Source organism: Copadichromis virginalis, linkage group LG3 (assembly GCF_057382275.1).
Source record: "Copadichromis virginalis isolate Kocher_CV1m ecotype Utaka linkage group LG3, C_Virginalis_male_GT1.1, whole genome shotgun sequence".
Lineage (NCBI taxonomy): Eukaryota > Metazoa > Chordata > Actinopteri > Cichliformes > Cichlidae > Copadichromis > Copadichromis virginalis.
In genome coordinates, this window is record NC_140620.1 from 62,052,090 (window position 1) to 62,071,633 (window position 19,544).

Sequence of the window (19,544 nt, forward strand, 5' to 3'; positions counted from 1 at the left end):
AACCGCATGAGGGATGCAAATGCCCGCATTGCAGGATGGTACTTGTCTTTGCAGCTTTATGACTTTACGGTCCAGTATAGGCCAGGGAAGTCAAATGTGGTTGCTGATTGTTTATCTAGGATGACAGAGGACTGAAGCACTTCGCGCTCAAGAGAGGGAGGAGGAAATGTAAGGAAGAGGACTCCCTTACTGTATTTTTTTTTTTTTTTTTGTGCCTGTCCCGTTTGGCTCTTTTGCCATCAGAACTATTGTCTAAAGGCAAAGAAAGATGCCCAACGGATTTACTTTACCAAATTGACCATCCCAGCCTTGCCGTAATGGTCCATTTGATTCACCTTTTATTGTTCATTTCATTTTCACTTACTGAATACGGGACAGACTTGACTGTATTTATTTATATTATATGTATAGCACTTTAGAGCACACCTTTCACTTTATTAAAAGCACCTTATCAAGCAATTTATGAGCATTGCACTTTAAGCATGGATTTGCACACAAGAAGTTTAAATATTTGACTATTTATTGGGAATTTTAAAATCAGTTGGTAGCCTTATTTCAGATCCTGCACAGCTGCTCCTCATCAAGGAATGTGGTGGTTGTCTGTCAGGAGAGAAGAATGGTGATTGAGATTGTGATTAAGGTTTACCAGTAAGGAAAACTAATGCAAACGTGTGTGTGAAATCTAGGGATAAAAGTGGTGCAAATAAGTGTTTGTAAGTTAATGATTACTCACCTTTCTTGCCTGTGTCCTCTTCAAGGTGTTTGGGCAAATGTTTCCCCTGGGGTCCAGACACCATTTAAAGGTTCCGGGAGAGACCATTGGTAAAGAGAGTGTGGTGAATCTTTTTGTGCTTGGGTTTCTGGGTTTTTATAATATTGGGTTTGGTGTAACATTAAGTGTGAAATATTTATTAATATGTAAATGTGGAAATGTATTTATGTATTTATTTATTCTAATTAATATATTGTATACTGTGGTGGAAGGTTGGGATTTAAGAATTTACCTGAGAGTGGAATAATGGTTAAGTCTGTGACAGCTGAACATATTTAAGGCTGCCAGTTGTCATTAGAGGTGGATTTTTTGTGCTGTGAAGACGCTCGACAAGTTAATTGTTGTAAGGAGAGCCATATAGCAAATAAATACTTTGTTCCACTACACTTGCCTTGGTCTGTCTCACTGTGTTTCCAGCCGCTAAGGGCCGCCCTGTTACAAGGACAAACAGCAGCACATGTTCTCTAAATGTTTGCAGTCATTTTTAAATGACGCTGATACTACATGAGACATTTTCCACATTTATTGTCTTTGAACAGAGAATAATAAAGCCATCAAACATACACAGGCTTCTGCAAATACAAACTTCTGTGGTGCATTTGATGACCTGCAGAGGAGAACAAGTCGGGCTTTTCAGCCCTAACACAACAAGAACAGCTGTGGAACCATTGGCCATTTGCCATAGTGTAGCTGAGTCAAAACAGCCCAAGTGCTGAGAGGGAAAACATGATGATTTATGTAAAGTCATAACTGGCTGCAGCAGCTGAGCTTTGACCTGTGAGCTGCAGCTTAAGCTTCTTTTATGGTTCAGTGTTTAATGTTTAAACTGTTGTATACATATTGAAATATTATATACAGTGTGGCAGCTGACCTTTGACCTTTGACCTGCGAGCTTCAGACTCATTGCTGGTGTGAGGTGTTTACTATTGAAGCTTGCAGACACACCCACATCCTCTAATTTGTTCTCAGGGTTGTTCAGTGTGTTGGAGTTGGAGCAGAAACCTGCTGCAGGTTAATTATTGATCAAACAATATCACACAAGGTGCAGCAGCTGACCTTTGACCTGCGAGCTTCAGACTCATTGCTGGTGTGAGGTGTTTAATACTATTGAAGCTTGCAGACACACCCACATCCTCTGATTTGTTCTCAGGGTTGTTCAGTGTGTCGGAGTTGGAGCAGAAACCTGCTGCAGGTTAATTATTGATCAAACAATATCACACAAGGTGCAGCAGCTGACCTTTGACCTTTGAGCTTCAGACTCTTTGCTGGTGTGAAGTGTTTAATGTGACTTCAGCCTGCAGACACAGAGGACTGATGAAGCAGAAGATTGTCTCTGTTTCTACACAGACCTGGTCCAGACAGCAGAGCTGCAGAGGGAAGACGTTCATGGGAAGAAGCTGAGTAAGTGCAACGTCCTCTTTGAATCCTGGATCAGGAAGTGAAGCCGGGGAATATTTGGTGTTTCAATAAGGTTTCTGTCTTTGACTCAGTCTGCTGTCACTTTGTTTCAGAGAGAAAAAGAGATTTCAGATTAACTGCATTATATGCTGAGTAACTAAATGCTGCTAGTCTGTGGTGTCACTCCCAGCAGCATCACGTCATTTCTTTACTCTGACCTTTAACATCAGTTAACTTAGCTAGCAGAGCAGCTAGCAGTTAGAGTATGAACTCTGGGTCAGCAGTCAGCTTGGTCCTGGTGGTCACCTGGTTTCATGTTTGCTGATGATCCAGATGTGTCCACATAATTATTTATTTCTGTAAATGTAAAGACTTTACAGATAAACAACAGCAGCCCTCTGGCTGGACTCTAACCTGTGAGTTTCCTGTGACTGAAACCACAAGCTGACATTTTCCTTCTGAAGCAGCTGAATGGATGTTTAAGTTTACCTGCATACATGGTGCAAATAAACCCGCTTTGGATGGTTTGGAGGCGGAGCCCAAAGCAGGACAGGATTCTAATGTGATTGGTCACTTTGATGAGGTGGCTGGAACTCAGGTGGTCGAGCAGGTCACCTGCTAACCAGAAGGTTGGTGGTTTAATGCCAGTCTGCATGGTGTCCTGGTGAATGTTCGACAGGAAACACTTAGACACATGGAAAAAGTGCTTGTGTGAACGTACAAGTTGTGTAAAGCTTGTGTTTGAAAAATAAAGTTTATTTCTTATTATTTATTTTATAATAAAGTTTTTTCCTGTGCAGCAGTGGAAATACTGACAACTATAGCTGGATTATTTATTTGAACTCTTTTAAACCAGAGGCTTCAGACGCAGGTTCTGCAGCCTTTAATGGTAATAGTCAAAGTGTGATCGGTGAATTGTGAGCAGCAGAAAGGAGGAAAGCACTAATGCTGGCACAAGGGGCCACAAGCCAGTGTACTCCAAGTGCCAGCCTGGGTAAATGGGGAGTGTTGCATTAGTAAGGGCCTTCTGAACTAAAGCTTTACCAAATAAAATGCGTGGATCATAATGAATAAGACTGTCATGCTACTGATGGCTGAAAGAAAAGGAAGAGGAGGAAGGAGGCATGTTAGGAGTAGGGATGGGTATCGTTTAGGTTTTATCCGATACCGGTGCCAAACCGGTACTTTTGAAACAGTGCCTGTGCTTAATCGGTGCTCGAATCAGTGATTAAAGAATGGAGAACACAAACTTTGTCCAAAAACCTCTCATGTTTTTATTTTTAGCAGTCTCTTTTTTTCTGCAAAATGATAACCAAGTTAGCCTTTTCTGTTGATACAAGATACCTCCTTTGGTTGGAACCGGTGCTTAAAGAATGGAGAACACAAACTTTGTCCTGAAACCGCTCATGTTTTGTTGTTTTTTTTGTAAAACGATAACAATGTTAGCCTTTTGTGCAGCTATAGGGCATATATGGTATCACTCTATCAAACAAGAAGACAGCCGCATGTAACTACAACGGTGTTTGCTTGTTCACCTTACATTAATGTAATAACGTGGTTAGCCTACTCAACGTAAATTACACACAAACAACATTAAGCTACACACGCAGAGAAGAACGGCTGCTGCTGCCGTCATCATCCTCATCATTTCTGCTCCTCTGGCAGGGCTAGGGGCCAGGACTCTCCTCTTCAGGTTCTTGGGGGATGTTGCTAACTCCGTGTCCGATAACAGGCACCACACCCGCAGTAGTTGTGCTCGGTGTGAGGTCTTGCAGGAAGCTATCAAATACGGTGCATTTCTCGGCTTTAAAAAAAAAAAACACTATGCGTCGCCGGGTGTTTCATGGTAAACAGACTGATTCTTATATAGCGCTTTTCTACTCTCCCAGAGTACTCAACATGCCACATTCACCCAATCACACCAGCACTTTATCTGTACTCAGTGCTTTCTAAGTACATTCACACTCCGAATGTGGAGAGCAAGTTGGGGTTAGTATCTTGCCCAAGGATACTTGGCACGAGGAGCCTGGGATCGAACCATCAGCCTTCCGACCAGTAGGTGACCAGCTCTACCTCCTGAGCTACAGCCTCCCTGTTTCACCAGATTCGAGGTGTTACCTCCTTTGCACAGTATCAGCTTAAAGCACTTGTTGCAGGCTGCTGAGTTTGCATCTTTTGCTGTGAAGTACAGCCAGACTTTGACCGCTTAGCCTTGGGCATTTTTAATCTGTCGCTCTGCTCTAAAAGAACATACGTACCGGGGCCCGCCTACTATCCTTGGAAAGGTAAAATGATTGGCTAGAATCCAAAGTGTATGACATCTCAGGAAAAAAAGCACCAAAATGTGCACTGCTTTTCAGTCTGGTTACTACCGTTTATGTCAGACCCGGTGCCATAATGACATCAGATACCGGTGCCCATCCGCAGTTAGGAGGTAAATGGCCTGCATTTGTATAGCACTTTTCTAGTCCATAGGACCCCAAAGCGCTTTACACTACATTCAGTCATCCACCCATTCACACACACATTCACACACTGGCGATAGCAAGCTACATTGTAGCCACAGCTGCCCTGGGGCGCACTGACAGAGGCGAGGCTGCCGGACACAGGCGCCACCGGGCCCTCTGACCACCACCAGTAGGCAAACACGGGGTTAGTATCTTGCCCAAGGATATTTGGCATGCAGCCAGGGTGCAGCCTGGGATCGAACCACCGACCTTCTGATTAGTGGCTGACCTGCTCTGCCACCTGAGCTACAGCCACCCAGAGTGGAGGTGATGTATCTAAATGCATCTGAACAAAGCAGAAGTGCACACCAAACTCAACGGATAGTCAAATGTAGAATCACAGAACAGAACTGCAGGCTGAGTTTGGATGTTTGTCTTTCACACCTCTCTGTGTCTCACACACACAGTGACGTCAGACACAGTCACACTCACTGTTCCATCTGCTTTGTGCACAAATTCATTACTTTCTTCCTTCAATGATCTACATACTACGTGCTGCCCAGTGAATACTTTGCAATGTATTCCATCCCCTTTCAAGGCAGAATTACCCAGTTTATTCCCCATTACAAGACAACAATCAGTCACACTCACACAGACCACGTCTGGCCCGCACTCGCTCACACGTGCGTTTACCCACCAATGAGAGCTCTATCCTCCTTACATATTGGTGGATAAACCAAACACTCAACGCCCTCAGCGGCAGAGGAAAAACCTCCTTTCGGTGGAGCAACCATCCTTAACCCTCCTTAAAAACTGGCGAAGAAACCAGACCTCCTTAGAATAATTAAAAAACTGGTGGGGAAACCAGACCTCCTTAAAAAAAATAAAGAAAAACCGGTGGAGAAACCAGGTAGCTTCTAAAACACCATCTGTTTTAGAAAACAAAACAGATGGTGAATTCTTTAGAGAATTTTCTAGAAATCTTTTTCTTTCAAAACAGAATTCAGAATATTGATCTTTGACATGGAAGCTGTTTCTACAGGATCCTGATGGACACTCAAAGCTTTCATAAAATGTTCTCATTAGTTGTTTGCAGCAGAATATCACCTGATGTGAACCAAAAGAACAAAAGTGCTCTGCACATGTGTGTGAGACTACAGATTCTAGAATCAGAACTGCTGATTTCATTACTCTGAACTTTTAAAGGCAGGTTTTGTATCTGAGAGCAGGGACACTTGCTGTGTTCAGTGTGACTCGTCTCTGCAGAAGGTCAGGGCTCTGATAGTTGCAGTTAGCGGGTGACTTACTGGGCAGGTGGATCCTGAGTGTCTGTTGGAGTCAGGGTTCATTATGGTCCTGGTTGCTACTGGAAATAAAGAAACAAAAGGAGGGTGTGATGTTCAGGAAGTACAGACTGTAGCTCAGCAGGTAGAATTACTAACTGGAAGGTTGGAGGTTTGATCCCTGGCTGCTCCAGTCTGCACGCCACGGTATCCTTGGGCAAGATGTGGAACCCCGACTTGCTCTCCGATGCATCCATCATAGTGTCATTGTTAGAAAAAGAAGTGCTTGTGTGAATGAAGCACGCTGTATAAAATGCTTTGACTGCTCATATTGAAAAGCAGCTCATAAGAACTGGTTCATTTTCCAGATAATTCCACTATTAAGACAACAGACATTTGGGAGGCTTTCTCTGAGAGTAACACTGAAAGTCTTGCTGCTCCTCCACAAAATGAACTTCAGATTAAAGACACAGCTCAGCTAAACACAACTCAAACTAATCTACACTATTTTTCTTTATTACGCAGCGTTTTTATAACTATTTCCAGATGTTTCTAAAGATGGAAACAGAATTAAACTCCAGCCTGATGCGTTTCTGAGGTTCCTGACTCTGACCGTCCCTCAAACACCTCTCTGGGCGTTTCCTTCCGTCGCTTTTACTTTCGCTTTCGTGAATGTTGTGGCGCAGTTGATCGTCTTATTAAATTCAGTTCTTTGCATTCTTTTGGCGGCGAAGAAAAACTGGGCTCAAAGTGGTCAAACTCAAAAAATGATCTTTATTTTACATTCCCGGGAACGGAGAACTGTTAGGCGCTATCATGCACCCACAGCTCTGAAAAAAAAATCACAAGCTGCATGTGTATATATATTTCTGCTACGTCACATATAGTTTCGATCAAAACAACTCCTTACATAGTAGCAGTTGATGACAATGACAGCTGCAGAGTTTGTGTCTGATGTATTAAGTATGAAACACTGTTGGGTTAAAATCTGGTCAGAATGAATCCAGGTGCAGGTGTGTCAGTTTAGGACCACTGGACTAACATCCAAGTGCTCACAATATAAAGTGTATTCTGTAGTAACATCCTGGTGTTGCAGCAACAGTCCCACATGGAAACGTCAACACTCAAACTCAAAATCTCTTTTTGTCAACAATAAAATGACAGCAGACCAATTTGAACAAAGTTAGTAAAAAGCTTCAGAAATTAGTAAAATATTAAAAAGTGTCTGGATGCTCAATCATCCAGGTAAGGGTTAGGTTAGTAATGCTGTGATTGCAGACATTCCCCAACTCTCTGTGAATGGGACTCATGGCCATTGATCAGTGGTTGTTGATCAATGGTCATGACCTCCCAGCCATTGTGCAAATGTCCTGTTTATAAGGTTGGAAACCTGCAGTCAGCTGAGACTGAAGGAGTCACCTGGATGAGTCATGAAACGTTTCTCCCACTGAAAACATCCAGATGAACAGAATCAACTTTTGGGGATTAAAACGTGTCTGAATTAATCAGTGGGTGCTGAGTGGGTCAGTCAGTGTGTCGCTGGGCTGATTTGTGTTTCCTCTGCAGGTGAAGGTAGAAAGTGTGTGTGAGCTGATGTGAATTGAGCAGCATGGATCAGTGTGAGGACAGAGAGGAGGGAGTCCCTCCCTCTAAAAGCACTCTGTGTGGGGAACATGAGAGCCAGACCAAAGCTCAGAGGTGAGATGACCATCTCTAACTGTCCATGACTCTTCTCCATGTCACAGCTCAGCACTCACATCACTGCTCCATCATTATTCACAGGAACCAGCCTGGACCTCCACCCAGCTCTGTGTCCTGTAAGAGTGACGCGTCTAATGGTCACATCGTTAATTTTAAAGTCCAGCCTGTGTCCGCTGCAGAGAGGTGAGCTGTTAGTAACATGAACTCTCTGATTTAAATGATTTTGATGTTTCCTGGTTTCTAAAATGCATCTCTGTAGCAGAGCAGTGTCTCCAAGGACACACAGGCTCAGCTGTAACTGTCAGTTTATCTGGTTTAAGACACATTTGGACACAATTGGCTGTTTTTAACTATGTATTTTAATCAGAGGTGTAAATCTAGACCTCACATATCTGGATCCTAAACTATGATAGAAACAGCTGCTAGCAGTGGGTAGTTTGACTTTGATACGCTGCTCTAGAAAGCAAACAAAGGTTTGTGCAGCTCCTCTTCAGAAAAGTGTTCAGAGAGCAGCTGCTGTATTAGACAAAGGCTCGTCGTGTGAGCCCAGATGTGTGTAACAGCTGGATGAAGGAGAACCATCACAGTCGCGTCTCCATCCCGCCTTTATTAATGAACTTCCTGTTGCTTGCAGATGACAGGAACACAAAGTGTTTGTGCCACGTGATGCTGCAGGATTTGTTAACGTGTCCATGATGGTAACATCTCCTCGTCTAACTGCAAACACATGAGCGCTCCTAACGGCAGCTATCACAGCCACACAGGCAGACTGTGTCTCACTGTTGCATTCAGGGACATTTGTTTTCCTGTAAAAAGCTGAACTCTAATCTAAGAGGACTGTTACTGACAGGAAACAGCTGCATTATCTGCAGTCTGTGTGATCACAGCTGCTTCAATCACTTTATCAGAGAATTGATCATTGAATAAAACATGTTTGTGTCTGCAGAGGTCAGAGGTCACAGTCTGCAGGATCCAGCTGTCCGTCGATGAGGAGTGACTGGTCCAAAGGTCAACCTCCACACTTCAGTGCTGAACCTGGACCAACGAGGTCAGAGAACTGTGATGACTCCTTTACATGTTTGTGTTTTCCTGGATAAATATGACCAAAGATTCATTAAAAAGATAAAAATATTAGACTTTGTCCTGTAGCGCTGTGTGGCAGGCAGGATTGGACCCAAACACAACAGGATGAAGTCAAAGAGGCAGCTTTATTTCAGCTGTGAACATGCAAACAGCAGAAATAAGGAAACATAACTGTAGGTTTGCAGTGAATGAAGCCTCAGCTCAACGCTCCACTTTGTCCCTCTTTTCCTTCTCCAAACAGCCACATCAGGAGTCTCTGATGGAGTTTTAAAATATTTAATTACAAATGTCCAAAGATGGGTTCAGGATACCTGAATCCACAGTTATTAAAGCTAAAATAGTTCACAGGGTTTGGACTTTGTTAGGTGACGAGAGAACATCAAAGTGTTTTTTATCTTTAAACAGTATTTTTATCACTTCAGTTGCTCTCACAGCCCTGTTTGTTATTTTACCAGAGCTCTTATGTTTCACTCAGTGCTCCCACCAAACACCTTGGAGGACACATTACAGGGAGTGCAGAATTATTAGGCAAGTTGTATTTTTGAGGAATAATTTTATTATTGAACAACAACCATGTTCTCAATGAACCCAAAAAACTCATTAATATCAAAGCTGAATGTTTTTGGAAGTAGTTTTTAGTTTGTTTTTAGTTTGAGCTATTTTAGGGGGATATCTGTGTGTGCAGGTGACTATTACTGTGCATAATTATTAGGCAACTTAACAAAAAACAAATATATACCCATTTCAATTATTTATTTTTACCAGTGAAACCAATATAACATCTCCACATTCACAAATATACATTTCTGACATTCAAAAACAAAACAAAAACAAATCAGCGACCAATATAGCCACCTTTCTTTGCAAGGACACTCAAAAGCCTGCCATCCATGGATTCTGTCGGTGTTTTGATCTGTTCACCATCAACATTGCGTGCAGCAGCAACCACAGCCTCCCAGACACTGTTCAGAGAGGTGTACTGTTTTCCCTCCTTGTAAATCTCACATTTGATGATGGACCACAGGTTCTCAATGGGGTTCAGATCAGGTGAACAAGGAGGCCATGTCATTAGTTTTTCTTCTTTTATACCCTTTCTTGCCAGCCACGCTGTGGAGTACTTGGACGCGTGTAATGGAGCATTGTCCTGCATGAAAATCATGTTTTTCTTGAAGGATGCAGACTTCTTCCTGTACCACTGCTTGAAGAAGGTGTCTTCCAGAAACTGGCAGTAGGACTGGGAGTTGAGCTTGACTCCATCCTCAACCCGAAAAGGCCCCACAAGCTCATCTTTGATGATACCAGCCCAAACCAGTACTCCACCTCCACCTTGCTGGCGTCTGAGTCGGACTGGAGCTCTCTGCCCTTTACCAATCCAGCCACGGGCCCATCCATCTGGCCCATCAAGACTCACTCTCATTTCATCAGTCCATAAAACCTTAGAAAAACCAGTCTTGAGATATTTCTTGGCCCAGTCTTGACGTTTCAGCTTGTGTGTCTTGTTCAGTGGTGGTCGTCTTTCAGCCTTTCTTACCTTGGCCATGTCTCTGAGTATTGCACACCTTGTGCTTTTGGGCACTCCAGTGATGTTGCAGCTCTGAAATATGGCCAAACTGGTGGCAAGTGGCATGTTGGCAGCTGCACGCTTGACTTTTCTCAGTTCATGGGCAGTTATTTTGCGCCTTGGTTTTTCCACACGCTTCTTGCGACCCTGTTGACTATTTTGAATGAAACGCTTGATTGTTCGATGATCACGCTTCAGAAGCTTTGCAATTTTGAGACTGCTGCATCCCTCTGCAAGATATCTCACTATTTTTGACTTTTCTGAGCCTGTCAAGTCCTTCTTTTGACCCATTTTGCCAAAGGAAAGGACGTTGCCTAATAATTATGCACACCTGATATAGGGTGTTGATGTCATTAGACCACACCCCTTCTCATTACAGAGATGCACATCGCCTAATATGCTTAATTGGTAGTAGGCTTTCGAGCCTATACAGCTTGGAGTAAGACAACATGCATGAAGAGGATGATGTGGACAAAATACTCATTTGCCTAATAATTCTGCACTCCCTGTAGTGTGATTTAGATTTCATTGGTGTAAACACCAGTCACACAAGCTAACCCATGGAGGCAGCAGCAGGCTTTGTGTTTGGTCTGTTGGCTTAAACTAAGAGAGTTTAGTTTGTTAGCACAAAGAGCTGTCAGCTAAAGCCCCGAATGCACTTTGAATACAGACGAACTGAGAAAAAGACTTTAAATACAGCAAACAGTCAAACTGACCACATGTTTTTCTGCTGATCATCCACAGCAGTACGTTTAGCATTCATGCTAGCAGCAGGCTGACTGTCCACTCAGCACCAACACAGGTAGGAGTGAGCAGTGATGAAGCAGGACTGTGGGCAAGTTTGAGCTACAATCCTATTGGCTTCTCAGTTTCTCCAAAGAAAAGGGGAAAAATTCTTGGTGTTGTGAAGATGTGAGTTGGTCTTGTTGTCGTGGGGCTGGAAGGATGCTGGCAGTGAGAGGCTTTTCATACAGTGTTCAGTAACAGAATGAGGAGAAAGCCACTGCACATGAAACAAGGTGCTCGTAGTGTTTGTTTACTGTGTTTGTGCCACAATGTCAGATCAGTTGTAGATTCACATGCAGACTTGTCCAGTGAAACCAGTGCAAGTACTGCAGTACAGAGCAAAGACTAAGCAAGGGTGTTATTGTAAACTTTAACAAAAGACTGTTATGTGACAAAGAGTAAGTACATTATTTTTATGAGATTGTTCATCATGTCTTTAATTTAATGTTTCCAGTTTTTCCTTCCTGTCTCATGAAGCTGTGACATTTATTGTTTTTCTCTTAGGATCAATAAGAGGCCAGAATCTCCTGGACCTGAACCCAGCTGTGTTTCCTTAAAGAGCAACAAGTCGAAGGGTGTTGGTGTAAACTTTAACAAAAGACTGTTATGTGACAAAGAGTAAGTACATTATTTTTATGAGATTGTTCATCATGTCTTTAATTTAATATTTCCAGTTTTTCCTTCCTGTCTCATGAAGCTGTGACATTTATTGTTTTTCTTTTAGGATCAATAAGAGGCCAGAATCTCCTGGACCTGAACCCAGCTGTGTTTCCTTAAAGAGCAACGAGTCGAAGGATGTTGGTGTTTACTTTAAAGGCTGTTCTTCTGCTGCTGAGAGGTAATGTGTGTCTAGATGTTGTTCCTGACTCTGTATTTTTGAATAAATCCTCATGTTTAATATCAGCTCAGCTCTTTTTCACACACATTTCTATGTTGGTATGTGAAGCGGTGTGTGTTGGAGTGTTTCCACAAACACAGCAGTCAGAGTGGAAAGAGTGGATGTTGTAGGAGGTGTTTGTGTAGTGAAGAGGCTGAGTGTCTGTAGGACTCCAGCTGCTCCAGCAGGTGTCTCCTTTGTGCTTTGCTTCAAACACAGTGTAGGGAGGAGCTTCCACTCAGGTGTTTCAGGTGTTGCTGGATGGAGGAGGACAAATAGTTTTTCCCTTCAGTGACACTTCAGCAGCTCAATGTTCTGGGAGATGTTTGTCTTTATGAAGGTTTATGGATTCTTGTTCTTACTTTGGTGAAACTGAGCAATACATTTTCCATCTAACATTTAAAGTAAATTTCCAGGTGAATAAAAGATCTGCAGCTGCAGCCTCTGTGATGTTTCACAGTCTGAAAGCAACAAATTCAACCAGAGTTCAAACAAAGGCTTAATATACGTGTGTGTTTGATATAATGTCAACAAGTACAAACAGGTGTTCTTACAGGTCTTAATCACAGAGGTCTGATAAGTCTGGTGACTTTCACACTCAGCAGTTTTGCTGCCTTTTATTTTATATTGGCCTTTTTAAAGCCCTTCAAAGTCTCCCACATTCATACAGAGCTTTTAACACCAAACTCCTTTACAGTCCTTCTCCTCTCACACACGATCACACGACTGATTTGTCTGCAGCAGCTGTGTTACTGCTAGTATTTTATTATGTGTGTAATCTCCTCATATTGTTCCTGTGGTTTAGTTTGACTTCCTTCTGCAAACTCAGCTGCTCTGTTGCTGATACACGTCTCCATGAATATGATTGATCAGATGCTGCCAACACCATGTGTTTCATGTGAGCGCTCAGCTGAAACCCTGGGTTGACTTATCGAGTTAATAACAAGCTTCACGTGACTGTGAATGCTAAAGTGAATCAGATAAAGGAAAGAGACCCTGCTAATGTTGGACTCACTTCTTAGTGTAGATCCCAGGAGGAAGTTCAACATAGCCATTCTTTGTGCTAGCTCGACCAAACCTGAGAGCACAGTGCAGGATAATGATCATCATCTGTCTCTGTCAAGGACATTTAAAATCCACAAATAACAAACATAATTATATTTGATCATTAAAAATGATGATTAAACAAAGTTTCAAACATACTGAAGTAGAAGGACTGATGTTTGTGTTAAAATACCCTCTTAAAGCTGAAATACTGATTCAACTTCTTTCTCCAAAAGTTGATTCAGTTCATCTGGACGTAGCGTTTTGTGGGAGAAACATTTCGTCTCTCATCCAGGTGACTCCTTCAGTCTCAGCTGACTGCAGGATTCAATCTTATAAACAGGACATTTGCATGATGACTGAAACCTGCCCACTGAAGGAACAATGGGCTGTGAGGTCAGTTCCTTAATCTTAATTATGCAATTCTCATGACCATTGATCAACAACCACTGATCAATGGTCATGAGTCCCATTCACAGAGAGTTGGGGAACGGCTGCAATCACAGCATGTAAGATGGTGACAGATGTACCCTTAGGCCCCCTCCTCAATTCAGAGATGGTCTTTCCCTTTTCACATAAATGGCCTCCTTGACTCTGCCCTCAAACCAGCGTTCCTCCCTGTCCGGGATGTTACATCCTCATCATTGAAAGAGTGTCCACTGGCCTGTAGGTGTAAATAGACTGCAGAGTCCTGGCCTGACGAGGTGGCTCTTCTGTGTTGTAGCCAGAGGTTGTTTGGTTTCCCCGATGTATAAATCCTGCCAATCGTCCTGCACTTAACAGCGTACACTATGTTACTCTGTTTGTGTCGGGGGACCCGATCCTTGGGGTGGACCAGTTTTTGGCGCAGCGTGTTTTGGGGTTTAAAAGCCACAGAGACCCAGTGTTTAGAAAAAATGCGACTCAGCTGCTCCGACACTCCTGACACATATGGGATAGCTACAGGTTTTCTCTTAGGCAGCGGTTGTCCTTCTCTCCTGGATCGACTGGAACTTTCTTTAGGAGCCTTTCCAGCTTTGACAAAAGTCCAGCTGGGACACATTTACGCTACGTCCAGATGAAGAGAATCAACTTTTGGAGATTTACTTTCCTGGATGATTGAGAATGCATCAAGACGTTCCTCCTAAAGTGTTATTCAGAAAAATGACAAAAAAAGTTTTAAAAATAAGGATTAAAATATTAAAAACTATGTTTTTGAGTTTCCTGATGTAGCACAAAAATATATGAACATAACTGTATATAGGACAGATATTTCACGGTTCTTTTAGGCAGCACCAAAAAACAAAAAGACTATTTTTAAGCTGTCTGAGGTAGTGAGTCAACATGTCACACTGGGTCAAAGGTCAGGGAGTAAAAGTGTGTTTTAAAGGAGGTTTAAAAGCAGCGAGTGAAGGAGCCTGTCGAGGTAAATCGTTCCATAACTGATCAAATTCAGTTGGTGGACCTCTGTGTGAAATCAAGCATCTGGTTCGCAGAGAGGATAACCCTCACATGGGCTGTACAACATTATATAGGGAGACATTGTATTTTTATTTTATTTTTTATTCCTATTTATTCTATTTATCCCCTTTGTATATTTTATTTATATCTGTCTCTGTATTTATATATATGTGTGTGTGTGTGTGTGTGTGTGTATATATATATATATATATATATATATATATATATATATATATATATATATATATATATATATATATATATATATATATATATATATAACAATTCTGTAACTGTAACTTCGGTCGTTGCTGTGCTTTTTGGAAGTCGAATTTCCCAGAGGAACCCACCCGAGGGATTAATAAAGTTCTATCTTATCTTATCTCTTATCTTATCTTAAAAACAGAGATTATCGTAGCCATCGCTCTCTCGCATGGACGTGGCAGTCTTGCTGTCTGCTGCGAATCCTCCCCGTACCTCCGTGACCTCGTCTGGTATCTGCTCCCTCCTCTGTAAGAGACAGTAAAGGAAAACACGTCTCTGCCTAGTCTTGAAAATCTAATCTTATCATCCATTGTTCTTCTAGGGCCTCTTCTTCTTGTGGCCTCAGCTAACTGCTAATATTTAAATGGCTAACATTAACATGTGTGCCAGCCAGGTTCACATTTATGATGAACTATGATTAATTAACTGATGTTGAACCTGGAGCTTTACTGACCTCTGAAATTCCTCCTAAAGTGTTATTCAGTGTTGTGACAGTCAGCTGCTTCAGCTGCTGCTGGGATGGGCTGTGGCAAAGAGAACAGAGAAAATCCAAATCAGAGTTTTTCTCTGAATTAAAAGGAAACAACAATATATTCTACATGGTGAAACTGATGGTTTATGGTGTTTGGGTCTGTTTTTCTGTATTTATGCAGATAAAGTGTAAACTCAGATGAATTATACCATCAAATGTTAAAGGAAAATATCAGGATGAGTGTCTGTGAGCTGAGAAGGACGTGAAGCGAGCAGTTTATCCCAGAGCTGAAGCTGCTCTGTGTGCAGAGATGAGCTCAGATTCCTGCTGTGATTGATCAACAGTCACAGAAATGTAGACTTGTAGTTATTACTGCAGTATGGTCACAGCAGATACTGATAAACATGTATTATGAGGATGGATGATCAAGTTTCTCACTCTCTCCTTTAAATCTCAGTTTTTTCTTCTTCACAGTTTATCTGTTAATTTATTAATGAATAACACTGAAAGAGTTTCTGTTATATTTCCCCTTGAACATCAGCTTATTAGGGCGGCATTAGGAAATAGCCCCCCTCCAAAGAATGAATAAATGAATGATGATAATAATAAAATGATTCAAAAGCAGAGCTCAGAGTGGTAGAATGGTCAAACATGGATCCACGGGTGGTTCAACTGCATTTGGTGACGTGACCAAAGCAAATCTTTCAAATAATCCCACCATCAACGGGATGTTGTCTCCTTTACTACGGTTACTTTACTTGGTCACCGTGTGAATTTCTTTGAAATGAACCAAATTCTTTTATTTGTTGGTTGTTGCATATTTAACCTCTACAGTCAGGAAAGGAGGAGATGAGGCCTCAACAATGTTGGGTTGTAGCTGTGCTTCAGGTTAGAGTGAGTGTCCATGGAATAAATGTAAGTCAGTGAACTGGAAACATGACTGTGTTCAAACTTTGTTTTCCTTTTTATAATGAGTCTAATCAAAGGTGGACAGAAGTATCTCCACTTTGACTTTTCTGTGTCACCATCAGAGCTTCTGCACAGTGTGGAGAAAGATCCAGAAGCAGAGCTGGACTGCAGACAGCCAGTCAGAGCAGCTGTGTACAAAGTAAGACTGAACATCTGTCTGCTGATGGACTCATTTCTGAAAACTGGACTTCTTGTGTTGTTCAGACATTGAAGAGTTTTCTTTCTCTTTAGTCTCATTGTTTTTCTTTCTTTCAGCAGATGTTGGTCTGCAGGAGGTTTTAGATGAACATAAGAGCAGTCTGAGGAGGAGATGTGAACGTGTGACTGAAGGAAGTGATGAAACAGGAAGTAGAACCCTCCTCAACACCATCTACACTGAGCTCTACATCACAGAGGGACAGAGTGAAGAGGTTCATACCCAACATGAGGTGAGGCAGCTGGAGACAGCTTCCAAGATGGACGCCCTCCATGACGCTCCAATCAGGTGCCAGGACATCTTTAAAGCCTTACCTGACCAACAGAGACCCATCAGAGTGGTTCTGACCAACGGCGTGGCTGGTGTTGGAAAAACCTTCTCAGTGCAGAAGTTCACTCTGGACTGGGCAGAGGGCTTGGAGAACCAACATGTCAGTGTGGTGGTTCTGCTTTCATTCAGGGAGCTGAACCTGATCAGAGATGAGCAGTACAGTCTTCTGGAGCTGCTCCATGTTTTCCATCCAACATTACAGAAGGTCACAGCAGAGAAGCTGGCTGTCTCTCAGCTTTTGTTCATCTTTGACGGCCTGGATGAAAGCAGACTTTCATTGGATTTCACCAACAGGAAGCTGCTGTCTGATGTCACACAGAAGTCATCAGTCAGCCAGCTGCTGACAAACCTCATCCAGGGGAATCTGCTTCCCTTCGCTCTCGTCTGGATAACTTCCCGACCCGCAGCAGCCAATCAGATCCCTCCTACATGTGTTGACAGGCTAACAGAAGTACGAGGCTTCACTGATGCCCAGAAGGAGGAGTACTTCAGGAGGAGATTCACTGATGAAGAGCTGTCCAGCAGAATCATCTCCCACATGAAGACATCCAGGAGCCTCCACATCATGTGTAGTATCCCAGTCTTCTGCTGGATCACTGCTACAGTTCTGGAGCACATGTTGACTACAGAGCAGAGAGGAGAGCTGCCCAAGACCCTGACTGACATGTACTCACACTTCCTGCTGGTTCAGACAAAGAGGAAGAAGAACAAGTACCATGAGGGACGTGAGACGAGTCCACAGGAGCTGACGGAGGCTGACAGGGAAGTTCTTCTGAAGCTGGGGAGGCTGGCGTTTGAACATCTGGAGAAAGGAAACATCATGTTCTACCAAGAAGACCTGGAGCAGTGTGGTCTGGATGTGACAGAGGCCTCGGTGTACTCAGGAGTTTGTACAGAGATCTTCAAAAGAGAGTGTGTGATCTTCCAGAAACCAGTCTACTGCTTTGTTCATCTGAGCATTCAGGAGTTTCTGGCTGCTGTCTACATGTTCCACTGTCACACCAACAGGAAGACAGAGGTGCTGCAGAACTGGAATGATGACAGTGATGATGATGACAGTGATGACGATGACAGTGATGACGATGACAGTGATGACGATGATGATGATGATGCAGGCAACTCTTTTCTTGATGTTTTCCTTAAACGAGCCATGAAGAAATCCCTCCAGAGTAAAAATGGCCACCTGGACCTGTTTGTTCGCTTCCTTCATGGCCTCTGTCTGGAGTCCAATCAGAGACTCTTAGTAGGTCTGCTGGGTCAGACAGAGATCAGTCCAGGAACCATCCAGAGTGTCATCAACAACCTGAAGGAGATGAACAGTGATGAAATCTCTCCTGACAGAAGCATCAACATCTTCCACTGTCTGATGGAGATGAACCACCTCTCATTATTTCAGGAGATCCAAGAGTTCCTGAAGTCAGAGAACAGATCAGAGAAGAAACTCTCTGAGATCCAGTGCTCAGCTCTGGCCTTCATGCTGCAGATGTCAGAGGAGGTTCTGGATGAGTTGGACCTGCAGAAGTACAACACATCAGAGCGGGGACGACAGAGACTGATTCCAGCTGTGAGGACCTGCAGAAAGGCTAGGTGAGTCCAGATGTGATCATTAACATCATTGATCAGTGTAGGTTAGTAGTTTAATGTTGAAAATAAAATCAGATTGTAACCACAAAGTGTTTGTGTCCGTACGCTGCAACCTTCCACACCATTCCTTTATTGTACAGACTCAGCAGCAGCTCCATGGATCCCAAATCCAAGAGTGGAGAACAGATTTGAAGTGTGTCACATCCATGCAGTCACCGCTGTTTCCACCATGTTTCCACTGATATTAATCCTGTTCAATGACACGTTTCATATCAGTGAATATGTTCTTTAGGACGTCCACTGACATGTTTAAGTGTCCTGCTGGAAATCACTCAAATCATCCATGAAATCCATGAAAAATCCTTTTAGTGTTTCTAACTTCACCCTCTGTCCTCTCTCTCTCTCCATCCTAGTAAGTAAGTAAGTAAGTAAAATTTATTTATATAGCACATTTCACAGATAAAAATCACAAAGTGCTTTACAGTAAGATCAGACATACAAGTTAAAATTAATTAAATTAATTAAAAGCCCGTTTGTATAAAAATGTCTTCAGCTGCTTTTTAAAGGAGTCAGTAGAGTCTAGACACAGTAGTAAAGACAACGGCAGAGAGTTCCACAGCCTAGGTGCCAGTGCCTGAAAAGCCCGATCCCCACGTGTTTTAAACCTAGTACGTGGGACCACCAGTAGCCTCTGACCTGAAGACCTAAGTGCTCGGGATGAAGCATGAGGTTTCAACAGGTCAGAGATATACTGGGGAGCTTCACCATGCAGAGCTCTAAAAGTTACAACTAAAATTTTAAAATGAACCCTAAAATTTACAGGCAACCAATGAAGAGAAGCCAAAACTGGAGTAATGTGTGACCTCTTGTTTGTACCAGTTAAAAGTCTTGCCGCTGCATTCTGTACAGACTGAAGGCGATCCAGAGCTGATTTGTTAAGACACGTAAAAAGACCGTTACAATAATCCAAACGAGAAGAGATAAAAGCATGAATAATCATCTCAAGTTCTGCCTTTGACACCAGTAGCCTGAGTTTAGAAATGTTTCTTAGATGATAAAAACAGTTCCGGACAAGTTGTTTAGAGTGTTTCTCAAGAGACATCGAACTGTCAAATATAACACCTAAGTTTCTGAGACTCGACTGAAATGAAGGGTCTAAAAAACTGATATGCTGCCTAATTTCTGAGAGCATGTGATCAGGTGCAATAATCAAAGTTTCTGTTTTATCTGCATTTAACTGAAGGAAATTGTCATTTAACCATTGTTTGATTTCTGACAGACAATTATTTAAACAAGACAATTTATACAACTCAGAAGCTTTGAAAGAACAGTACAAC

The 19,544-nt window shown here is 42.5% G+C and overlaps 3 protein-coding genes across 3 annotated transcripts in view; all 3 read left to right on the forward strand.

The window, feature by feature from the left end:
- LOC146716484 (protein NLRC3-like) overlaps positions 1–19,544 on the forward strand; it is a 368,054-nt gene that overhangs the window by 315,613 nt on the left and 32,897 nt on the right. The window lies entirely within an intron of this gene.
- LOC146716498 (uncharacterized) lies at positions 1,844–9,225 on the forward strand. Its single transcript, XM_085452515.1, has 4 exons — positions 1,844–2,173; positions 7,467–7,598; positions 7,683–7,784; positions 8,548–9,225. Exons 2-4 carry the CDS (start codon positions 7,510–7,512, stop codon positions 8,696–8,698), a joined length of 342 nt encoding a protein of 113 aa, XP_085308641.1. The 5' UTR covers positions 1,844–2,173; positions 7,467–7,509; the 3' UTR covers positions 8,699–9,225.
- On the forward strand, positions 16,146–18,214 carry LOC146716499 (protein NLRC3-like; the record flags this gene model as incomplete). Its single annotated transcript, XM_085452730.1, has 2 exons — positions 16,146–16,236; positions 16,353–18,214. Coding segments are annotated over 2 exons (1,953 nt in total), but the record flags the coding sequence as incomplete, so codon positions are not given.